This window comes from Mus musculus, chromosome 4 (genome assembly GCF_000001635.26).
Source record: "Mus musculus strain C57BL/6J chromosome 4, GRCm38.p6 C57BL/6J".
Classification (NCBI taxonomy): domain Eukaryota; kingdom Metazoa; phylum Chordata; class Mammalia; order Rodentia; family Muridae; genus Mus; species Mus musculus.
Window position 1 is genome coordinate 92,139,587 of NC_000070.6, and position 11,728 is coordinate 92,151,314.

General features: G+C 36.2%; 1 protein-coding gene and 1 long non-coding RNA gene across 6 annotated transcripts; one reads left to right on the forward strand and one right to left on the reverse strand.

Moving 5' to 3' along the window:
• Nucleotides 1-4,731: 4,731 nt before the first annotated feature.
• Izumo3 (IZUMO family member 3) lies at nucleotides 4,732-7,639 on the reverse strand. 5 transcript variants are annotated; one of them, NM_027034.1, is made up of 7 exons: nucleotides 7,161-7,635; nucleotides 6,946-7,020; nucleotides 6,711-6,800; nucleotides 6,494-6,511; nucleotides 6,015-6,095; nucleotides 5,395-5,485; nucleotides 4,732-5,164 (listed from the first exon to the last, which is right to left on the reverse strand). In NM_027034.1, the coding sequence occupies exons 1-7, from the start codon at nucleotides 7,390-7,392 to the stop codon at nucleotides 4,960-4,962; spliced, it is 792 nt and encodes a 263-aa protein (NP_081310.1). In that variant the 5' UTR covers nucleotides 7,393-7,635; the 3' UTR covers nucleotides 4,732-4,959. The 5 variants fall into 5 exon arrangements, 2 of the variants coding, with proteins under 2 accessions (NP_081310.1, XP_017175872.1); XR_003955008.1 differs by having other exon boundaries at nucleotides 4,747-5,164; nucleotides 6,466-6,511; nucleotides 7,161-7,639; XR_003955009.1 differs by having other exon boundaries at nucleotides 4,747-5,168; nucleotides 6,466-6,511; nucleotides 7,161-7,639.
• Nucleotides 7,640-7,694: 55 nt separating this feature from the next.
• Nucleotides 7,695-11,362, forward strand: Gm40203. Its single transcript, XR_867905.1, has 3 exons — nucleotides 7,695-7,834; nucleotides 10,377-10,601; nucleotides 11,193-11,362. It is a non-coding gene; the product is annotated as a predicted gene, 40203 (long non-coding RNA).
• Nucleotides 11,363-11,728: the final 366 nt, after the last annotated feature.

Genomic DNA, 11,728 nt, shown 5'->3' on the forward strand with positions numbered 1-11,728 from the left:
GCCAATTTGTCTTATCTACTATATCCTTTGTATTACAGGAGCTTTCCAGTTTCATGAGGTACCATTTGCCAATTCTTGATATTAGAGCATGAGCCATGCAGTTCTGTTTAGGAAATTTCCCTCTGTGCCAATGAGATCATGGTTCTTTCCAACTTTCTCTTCTGATAGATTCTGTGTTTCTGGTTTTATGTTGAGACTCTTGTTCCACTTGGACTTGAGCTTTGTACAAGGTGACAAATATGGGTTTATTTTTATTCTTCCACATACAGGCAGCCAATTAGACCAACAACATTTATTGAAGATGCTTTCTTTTTTCCATTGCATATTTTTGGTGTCTTTGTCAAAGATCAAGTGACCATAAGTATGTGGTTTTATTTCTGGGTCTTCAACTCTATTCCATTGATCAACATGTCTGTCTCTGTACCAACACCATTCAGTTTTTATCACTGTTGCTCTGTAGTAAATCTTGAGAGGTCAGGGATTGTGGTTCCTCCAGCTGTTCTTTTATTGCTAGGAATTGTTTTAGCTATTCTGGGTTTTTTGCCTTTGCAGATGAATTTGAGAATTGCTCTTTCTTGTCTTTGAAAAATTATATTGGGATTTTGATGGGAATTGGATTGAATCTATAGATTACCTTTGGTAGGATGCCTGTTTTTACTATGTTAATTTTGCCAATCCATGAGCGTGGGAGATCTCTCCATTTTCTGAGATCTTCTATTTCTTTCTTGAGAGACTTGAAGTTATTGTCATACAGATCTTTCACTTGTTTGTTTAGAGTTATCCCAAGATATTTTATACTATTTGAGGCTATTGTGAAGGGAATTGTTTCCCTATTTTTTTCTCACCCTGTTTATCCTTTGTATAAAGTAAGGCTACTGATCTATTTGAGTTAATTTTATATATGGCTACTTTGCTGAAATTGTTTCTCAGCTGGAGAAGTTCTCTGGTAGAATTTTTGGGGTCACTTATATATACTATCATATTATCTACAAATGATACATTTACTTCTTATTTACCAATTTGTATCCCCTTGATCTCTTTTTGTTCTCTTATTGTTCTCACTAGCACTTCGAATACTATATTGAATAGAAATGGGGAGAATAGGCATCCTTGTCTTGTCCACGATTTCAGAAGGATTGCTTCAAGTCTGTCTCCATTCAATTTGATATTAGCTGTTTGTTTGCAGTAAATTGTTTTTATTATGTTTAGTTATGGGCCTTGAATTCCTGATCTCTCCAATACTTTTAACATGAAGAGCTGTTGTATTTTGGCAAATGCTTTTTCCGCATCTAAGGAGATGATCATGTGATTTTTTTGAGTTTTTTTATATAGTGGATTATGTTCATGTTTTTTATATATTAAACCAACTTTGCATCCCTTCATCAAGATGAAACCTACTTGATTGTAGTGAATGATGGTTTGATGTGTTCTTGGATGCAGTTTGCAAGAATTTTATTTAGTATTTTTGGCATGGATATTCATAAGCGAGATTGGTCTGAAGTTCTAGTTTTTGGTTGGGTCCTTGTGTGGTTTAGGTATCAGAGTAATTGTGGCTTCATAGAATAAGTTAGGTAGTGTTCCTTCTGTTTGAAATAATACCATGCATCCTATCAGTTCACCATGGCCTAAGGCTGGTCTTCAATAGCAGCAAAAACTACAGAAAACCCGCATACACTTGGAAGCAGAACAACTCTTTACTCAATCATAACTTGTTCAGAGAAGAAATAAAGAGATTAAAGACTTCCTGGAATTTAATGAAAATCTTAGCACATCATACCCAAACTTATGGGACACGATGAAACAGTGCTAAGAGGAAAATTCATAGCACTAAGTGCCCTGATAAAGAAACTGGAGATATCTTATACTAACAACTTAACTGCACACCCGAGAACTCTAGAACAAAAAGAAGCAAACTCACTCAAGAGGAGTAGAAGGTAGGAAATAGTCAAACTCAGGGCTGAAATTAACCCAACAGAAACAAAGAAAACAATACAAAGAATAAGCAAAACTAAAAGCTGTTTCTTTGAAAGAATCATCAAGATAGATAAACCCCTAGCCAAACTAACTAAAGGGCCGAGAGGCAGTAACCAAATTAAGAAAACCAGAAATGAAAAGGGAGACATAACAACAGAAACAGAGGAAAATAAAAAAAATCAGATTCTAGTGTAAAAGCCTATAATAAAAAAAACTGAAAAATCTAGGTGAAATGCATGGTTTTCTAGACAGATGTCATATACCAAAGTTAAATCAAGAGAAGGTAAACTATCTAAACAGGCCCATATCATACAAGGAAGTAGAAGAAGTAATTAAAAACCCCCCAAACATAAAAAGCCCAGGGCCAGATGGATTTAGTGCAGAACTCTAACAGACCTTCAAAGAAGAACTGATACCAATTTTTCTCAAACTATTAAATATTACTCAGTCTTGAACATAGTGAGGTATAATATTGATTTACTTGACATGACATGCTTACAGTCATAATAGTGGCAGACCATCACAGGAGTAAGCAATCACTTTCTGATTGGTTTTAAGACCTTTTCCCCAAAATTATATTTGGCACTAAATGGGCCAAAACCTATGACAAGACAGGTAATAGGCTGAAAGAGAAAACCTACAATTGTTATTCTGACAAATGGACATGCTATGAAACTGACTTCAAATGATTAATTGTCATGCTTTTAGAATAATCAGTTCTCATTAGAGAAGCTGCTATTTGGTGATCATCAATGCAGGTTATGATACAAGTATCTAGTTTTGATACAATGCATCATAACTAGAGAAGGTACAGAGAAAATAATGTGCAATTCTCAATCCTAAGCAGAACATTTATGTTGCACCCCACTCCAAGCTCAATATTTCAGAAAAATGGGCAGAGAGAGTCTAAGAGCCAAAGAAAGTGAATAATTACAAGACAAAAATATCTTTTTGGCAAAACAGTGCAGCTGAGATATTAACTATCAGGAGGTGTGATAAGGATTCCGAAGACCTGTGCAAGCTGAAACCAGGCCAGAAAAGCTTGAAAAGGTGACTGACACATGAAGTTCCACACCCAGTTAAGGAATGTTTGATGCTTAGGAGCTACTGGGAGAAGGGGAGACAGCTTTCTCTAAGACTGTAGCCACTGTTAAGTTGAATTGTCAGTTGGATTTGATGAGTTTGTAAAAGGAGGCAGGGGTTGGGCCACGGGTGGGGTGGGGTGGGAGGAGTGGTAAAAATGCTGAGGAGAAGAGAATTATTGGTGGATCTGGAGGAGTTAAGAAATGAGTGGTCATGATCTGCTTGTAAAATAATCTCAAAGAATTTATGAAAATAATATTAAAAATGGCATTGTGATGACTTAGTGGGAAGTGAATTCAATGCCGACACTTTCAATAAATGAAATACACTAGCACCATGAGGCCTCCAGTCATTCAACGGCAAAAGCAACTAACTGTCCTGTCTGGCTCTACTAGCTACAAACCACAAACATTTCCAGAAGATATGTCAAAAGTTTCAGTAGTGGCACTTACACCCTCAGGGTAAGCAAGAGTTGTCTAATTAGTATTCAGGCCTTGTTAACAGGAAGAGATTCATGTCTATTTCTCTAAACCTACCCATTATCTATGGGCGAAACACTTGCACCCACTGCTCAATTACAAGATTTTATATTTATTTCTTACTGGTAAACTGTTTTGCTTCTCCTCTGGAACAAGCTTACAGAAGAAAAGGAGGCAAGGCAAAGCGGGAAGTGCATGGCTGTTAGAGCTAAGTAGGCTGTGTTCTAGTCCAGGGTTTGTTATGCACTAGCTGTATAATCAAGCGTATATTAAGATGGTACAACCAGTATTACAATTTGTATTACTCTATCATAACTATGTCTTTGTTCATTAATACTATTCTTGTGATTTTAATAAGCATAAATCACTAATCAAAGGAGTTCATCTTAGTTTCCATACTTCTAGAATATATATATATATATATATATATATATATATATATATATATATATATATATATATATATCTTCAGCTCTACTGGTACAACAGTGATTACATATAAGTTTGGTAAGATACCTTTGTTTGATACATATATGTACATGTATAGATAATGTATATATAATGAAATAATTAATATGCATATGATGATAAGAATGATAATGTTGATATTCAATAAAAAATATGATGGAATAAAAACTTCTGGCCTGTCTATATGACTTAATGGATAAAGTGTTTACCGTGAAAGCAAGAAGACCAGAGTTTTGACCCCCAGAACCCAAGTAGCTACAGTGTGGGAATGATAGGTCTCCAGTAATTATCGCCTTGGAAATCTGAGAAGGGTGATCTTTGGGACAGCTGCCTAGCAAGACAAGCCATGGGCTTGACTGAGAAACCTCAAAGATTCATGTAGGATAGTAATGTCGGAAGAGTCATAGCACTCCCCCCTCTCCCGCACACTTACACCACAGGCACACACACATGAGCAAACATACACATGCATATAATATACACACTTGAAAAAGGAAACATAAGTAACTTTGTCTTGATACAGAGATTCAGAAGGAAATGATAGGGACAAACCCCAGCTACTCACATCTACTACTTTTGGAGTTTATTTTACACGTATATATGTGCTTATGAGACTATGATAGAAATTTGATATCTGTTATCTAGGAAATCATCTATAATAATCCTGAATGTACATATGGAAAAATAATAATAGAAATAAAATTCAGATTTATAAACATGGAAGGTAGCCTTATCACTGCCATTTATGAGTAACAATACCTGTTTATTATCACATGGCATATGTTTCTTGTGTGTATTGCAGCATAGCAGTTTTCTTTCTGTATAGCTCAGGGTAAATCTTCTTCCCTCTCATTCTGTCCATTGTCTCAGGATGTCAGTAAGGATGTTCACTGGAGAAACCCTAAGCTATATTCCAGTTTTTGAGATGCTGTGATTTTCCTGATCAATAAGGAATTCAAGTCCCAGTTTGCATTTCTGACTCAGCACATGTAGGCTCTCCTGTCAGAGAGTTTGAATTTGATCTCCCAAACTCCAAATTTTTTTCACCATCATCTTTGTATATCATCTCCACTAGTTCTTCTAGTTTCTTCTCCAAATATGTCTTCAAAGTTCTTCGTATTGCCTTCATTTTCCTCCGATGTGAGATGCAAACATGGAATCTGGCTTAGAGAGAGAGAGGAAAATCTATAATTCAAGTTGAAATGCAATATTTTTTAAAAATATGTAATTATTTTCTTGTACATCTGGATTACTCTGTACTCCATCTCTCCTTCCCATCCAGCTTGTGTGCTTTTTCCTTTCCCCCCTTTCCATGAGGAAGAAGGGAATTTAGACAATCACAATCTCTTTTGCAAAGTAATGCTTGAAGGGGGTTTGGGGGGAAACTCACAGTAGCACAGCACTCGCCAAAATGACAGCTTCTGCTATAAATATCAGATAGAGGGAAATCTCTCGATTTTCAGCGGTTTTTGGATCCTCATCTGGAAGGAAAAATGAAATAGAGAAAATGAGTTTGCAACGAGCAGAATTGTGACTGTGACACTTTCTACAAAACGGATATATCACTATTGTTGCATTCCTTGTGTTAAACCCTCCAGAAATTTTCCACTTGCTGTCCTTTAACCTAATAACTCCTACAGAGGAGTTGAACATCCAGCCAGATTCATCCTTACCTGCTCCATTGGTTTTATTGTAAGTTACTCATGTTGATATAGCCTTTACTCAGCATTTTGTTTTAGCTCACCTTCCTTTTTTTTTCTTTTTAGCATTACTGTAAGCCTTATTTTTTAAATTTTTATTAGATATTTTTTTCATTTACGTTTCAAATGCTATCCCTAAAGTCTCCTATACCCTCCCCCCGCCCTGTTCCCTCCCTACCTACTCACTCCCACTTCTTGGCCCTGGTGTTCCCCCCATTGCTGGTGGGAATACTGTAAGCTTTATTAAAAGTACTCAAAATAAAGGTAGTGGACCATCTAGTTCCTTGAGACCTGTCCCCACCCACGTCACCTTGACAATAGTCTCCTTTGAAACACCGAGTGGTCATCCGAAGACAGTTCCAACAATCGAGGACAGGACCTTCAATTACAACTGGCAAAGAAACATATAATAAGAAAAAGTCATGGCAAGAGTTTTCCTTGGCTCATGAATATAGATTAGATCTTGGGCATTTCCGGAACTCTTAAGTTACATTTCTTGGAATTCTTTCTCTAGTAATCGAAATTCTTAAAAGTTCAAAGTTATAAATATTTAGCTCTGGATGAAGCAGAGCAATGATGTCATAGCTTATGTTGGAGTAGTGGGTTAGCATTTCTTCAAAATATGGGAGGTATGTAAAAATTGCATATGTTTAGTTTTGCCATCAGATGATATTGATATTTCCTCACAGCTCTAAAAATTGGGTTCAAGGTGTATCTATCTGAAGAAAAAGAGCAAACAGAGAAAGGAGATGGGCTGAAACCTCAAGGCGTCCCATGTACTGTACTCACTGCAATCTTCTGAACAAGCTAAAAGAGAATCAGAAAGATCTGATTAGCTTAGACTCGCCCTTACTGTGTCACACTAATACCCATTTGACCCCTGCTGTCTATTCACTTCTCACTACTCCTAAACCCCTTAGACCTGGATGCTGGTTCCCCTTCTCACCCCATAGTTCCTGTTCTCTGACATAATTTCAGTGTTGTTTAGGTAGAAATGTCTCATTACCAACTTCAGAGAAGTTCTTTATTATTTGTGTCAGTTTTTTCTCCAAGTTTTGGCGGATCTCCAGAAGATTGCCTTGAATGATAAAGACTCCTTAAAGAGAAATGGAAGTGATACCAGCAATCAGTGTGATTATTTCAGAATTGAAGTTCAGTTATATTGCTTTTCTTTTCCCTGGTCAAATTTCCTTTTTACCTGTTTACACCATAAAAGCTTTGACAGTGACATAGTACTTTACCTTTCCATGTTTCGTTGCCCAGCCTATAAAATTCATCCTTCAGCCATTCTCTCAATTTGATCACATTTCGAACAGCTACATAGGAAAGAGAAAGGTATGTGTGGGGTAGGCAATAATCATATCTTTGAAGGACATAGATTGGATCCACTGGTTTTCTACCATACCTCCCTTCCCCCTTTCATCTCCCAAACTCTCAGGACTCAAGCTTCCCTCACCCAACAACCGAAGCATCTTATCCTTGTGGGAGACCTTGGAGCTTATATGGGTTATCTCCTTATGTTGCCTGTCCAGTAGTTGATTTCTATCAGGAACTTCTAGAGGTACCAGGTTTCCCAACAAGGTCCTAACATCCTCTGTAAATTTGGGGTCACACTCCAAACAGCCTCTGACCCCATGAAAGGCTGCTAGGGATAGAGATGAAAACAGAAGTACCCATAGGTCTCCCATTTCCTTGCCCTAACCCTTCTCCCCAACACAGGTTGTCTTGGCAACTGGTTCACTTAGTTCCTTCTTCTTCAAAAATCCAGGAATGAGATCATTGTCTTGGATATTCTGAGTACATTTTTCCCTTCTTTTCCATCCAAATTTTAGGGAATCTCATTTCCCTAAGGATCTTCAGTAGTTTTCTGACTTTTATCTTTCATTCCAGAGAGAGGGAACTGCTGGATGGGGAGCAGTTACCTGAGTTCTGAGTGTAGAACACAGAGAGAAAAGTCTTGAGCTCATACAAGCAGAGTTCTGTTCTGGGAGATATCTAGAGAAGATTTCTTTAGCTCTCTGTCTGTAAGACTCATCCAATCTGTTCACTCTTGTAACATGGTAAGAGACATGGATGATGGAAGGGATCTCCTAAGAACTGAGAGTTAAGCCCATACTTAACATCTAGGAGGTAAGATATGCCAAGAATATTTGAATGGTTTGGGTCTCATTTCCTTTTTGCCAGCCATGTTATTTTAATTTAAGGAATGAACATTTATAAACAGTTATAGTTGATAAATGTTCTGGAATTTAATTTCTGTAACAAAATTTCCTATAGTGTATAAGAAATTTTAGAATACTTGTTTTTGTGGAATTATTCCTTCAGAAATTTTAAAAACATTTTATCATATTTTAGTGGACCTGGAGATTTGATCAAGATATAGGAGATGTGAAGTACACAGTAATAACTGGGAAGCTAATCATATTTAGGGTAACTGAGCAGATATAGCCTGAAATACTGGTGCTACAATATTTCATGTGTAAAAGTGTAAATGCAGTTATGGGCTGTCATCTTGAACTACTTACACAGATTCCAGACAAATCGACTTTTCCTTCACTTTATGAGGTCTTGAATTAAAAAATATCCTTAGTTCTTTATAGTAATTAAGGCTGTTTTTTTTCCTAAGAGGGTTGGTTCTGTGTTTTGTTTCTGTATTATATATATAGCTGTTACCTCCTAGAAAGCAGAAATGGTTGGTAATAAAATTTGTAGCTATGAGATCATGTAGTCAAGGAGTGGGTTTTGTGAAGGAAATTAAAAGAACTATTATGAATTATATACTTATGTATATAATTAATAAACTAGGCCTTCTGATAGATAATCATACATCCTCATGACAGAGCATTGCTTCCAGAAACTGCCATCATCATTTTATTAGAGAAGAATCTGAGGATCAGAAGTGTAGAAATCTTCCCTGGCCATATAATTTACTGATTATGGGTAGAGTTCAAACTAAGGTCCATTTGACTCCAAATCCTATATACTCCATTGTCTCATAGTACCCATATTCTGGAATAAAGAAAAATAATTTGCTAGAATTTGAAATTTCAGGAGACAAAAATCCAGTTCAAATTATTTATTATTCTCTGAAAATAAAAATCTGTTGTGATTTTACTTTTTTTTTTGACTAGACAATCTCATTTCTAAAGAATCACACAAAGTGTTGTTACATGTTAAGGTCTAAAGCCAAGGGAGCTAATGGGATTAAATGATATCTAGAAAACAAATTTTGGGGTATGTAGCAGATGTGCAACTTGGTCTTCTGTAGAAGGACATATAGGAAACACTTTTAGATTTGTGGACCAGATAGTCTTAGACACAGCTACTGAAATGTCTGTTGGAGAAAGAAAGCAACTAGCCATGAGGAAAGGAATGCAGCTTTTCCAATAACACTTTAAAAGACCAACAGAGTCAATAAACTCAGACCCTTAGGGGCTTTCTGAGACTGAACCACCAACAAAGAGCAAGCATTGGTTTGACCTAGGCCCTCTACACATATGTACCAAATGTGCAGCTTGATCTTCATGATGATACCCAACAACTGGAGCAGTGGTGGGGTGAGAGAGATTCTCCCTGAATCTGTTGCCTGCCTTTGGATCCCTATCCCCTAACTGGGCCACCTTCTCTGGCCTCAGTGTGAGAGGATAAGCTTCATTCTGCAGTGACTTGATGTGTCAGGGTGGGGAATACACGGGGAGGCCTGCTCCTTCCTATTCAGAGGAGGTGAGGGGGGCGCGGAAGGGGCTGTATGAGGGAAGACTGGGAGGAGTGAGGCTGTGATCAAGATGTAAAGTGAATGAATGAATAAATAAATAAATAAATATGGAGGAAAAGAAAGGATATGTGTGGCCTTGAAGCCAGCTATGAGAATACCCTGCTGTAGTATATAAAAGAGTAATTATTATCTTGGAATAGTTCTTAGAGTTTAATAATAAAACACACTTGAATTTTGAAAAAGGAGTTGTTTAGAAATTAGTAACATGATGAGCACATTAGTTGATTAAAGTAATAATACTTGTAACTGTAATGTAAGTGCTTAAAGTCTAATTCTAGATTTATTATGTTAATATTAGCTTTGATTGACATGAAAGAAACAATAGTTTATCCTCTGTACACAGTTTTAGATTAACCAGCTGTATGCTGTATTGGCTGAAAGTATAATACCAAATATAAACTAATGTATGTTTCTATGTTGTAACAAGAATTTATTCACTAATTTGTGATTTTTACATGGATCTTGGTGGATATTTGTTTATGTACTATAACGATAATGGTTAGAACTTCTCATTCATAGTAATTGTTTCTAGCATTTGATCGGTGTTACAAATCATTTAATGCCTTGAAGTTCTAAAATTTGGAGATCAGATTTTATTTAAAAAACTATGGCTTTTTATATAAGTTTCTTTTAATGATAAATGTAAGTCACAGAGCTTACAGTGGAGTCTACTGTATTGTTTTCTTTTTTTATTTTATTTTAATTTATTTTTTATTTTTTGGGGGGCTTTTTGTAACAATTTTTGGGGTATTTATTTCATTTACATTTCCAATGGTATTCCAAAAGTACTGTATTATTTTCTATTCCTATATTTACAAGACTCTTAAAAGTATAAGTATTGTAGATTCCTTCTTCAGATTTTTAAAAATTATTTTTATGTATATGTGTGTTTGCCAGCATGTGTTTATATGTATTACATTTATGCTGGAGGACATGTTGGTCAGAAGAAGATCAAAAGGTACCATCAGATTCTTTGGAACTGTACTCCCAAGCAATTATGAGTTGACACATGGATGCTGAGAATCAAATTCATTTTCTGATACCAGTAAGCATTTTTATCTGTTGAGTCATCTCTCCAGCTCCCAAATCTCTTTTGCATTAACCACATCCTGGTTACAATATGTGAGTAAAATCATTACTTTACATTATCTACATTATGAACTATCTTTCTAGGTAACATTTTTTTTAATATTTGATGTGTTGAAATAGCTAGTCTTTGCCAGATATTTCACAGGTAAAATGTTTAATTGTCTCCACACCTTCCCATTGCTATTCTGTTCTTAAAGACTGAAAGTCATAGAAATAATATCTCTGATAAAGCTCCATAGACCAAATATGGACTAAAGGAAATGTTGGTGCTATTTAGATAGAGGGAAGAAATAATGGGAAATAATAGAAAAAAGAGAATTTAAGTTGCAGCTTCTAAGTGAGGGTCCTAGAAGGGAAGATGTACTAGGAAGGCTACAGAAAACAGTGAAAGAGTACATGAGCTATTGATTAGAGATAGTCATATATAGAGAGATATACCTGAGAGGAAGTGTGAGCATGAGATGATGGGCTAATATTAAACATAGATAATTATACTTAAGGCATTACTTTGTTCATCTTACCAAATATAGCTTTGATACTTAGGGAAACTATGGGACAAGTAGAAAAATCACATACTGGGGAAAGAAGATTTGGGAGTATAACTGCAATTTGTCTGTTTTCAAGATCATTCTTCACCAAATACCTAAATGTTTCCTGAACATTTTGGAGGCTAGATGCTTCAAGATGATTAGTGCCTCAAGTCAGCAAAAATGAAGACCCAAACAAATGGTACTTCTGATAAAGGAAAGTCATTTTGTTGTTACTTTCCCTGATAATTGCATGTAATAGTACTTGCAGAAATGGTCTTCTTGTGTCCTCACCTCATCCAAATGCCCAGGAAATGTCCAAGGTGATGGGAGCAGAAAGACTCTAAGACATGGAGCATGAGGATGAGTGTTGTGCAATGTTCTCTTCTGAATATGACTCGTCTGCTGCACAGATCAAAATACAGCATCTTTGGTTATCTCTAACATATTTGCAGGAGATCAAGCCAGTTAAAATTCTAACATAGATATCAGGAGCTTTCTTCTTTAGGTGAGGTGTATAAGAGGTTGACTGCTTCTGAGAGAAGAAAGCGGCACTTTTCTTTGAGATATGGCCACAGATTGATTGCCCATGTCTGAGTATATGGCTACATATTCATGAGCCTGTGCATAGTA

Coding starts and splice junctions, on each gene's coding strand:
- Izumo3 (NM_027034.1), bottom strand. CDS start 7,392: ATGGGAGACCTATGGGTACTTCTGTTTTCATCTCTATCCCTAGCAGCC. Junction 7,021..7,160: donor TAAGATGCTTCGGTTGTTGG/GTGAGGGAAGCT, acceptor TTTCCTATGTAG/CTGTTCGAAATGTGATCAAA. Junction 5,165..5,394: donor TTGGCGAGTGCTGTGCTACT/GTGAGTTTCCCC, acceptor TCTCTAAGCCAG/ATTCCATGTTTGCATCTCAC.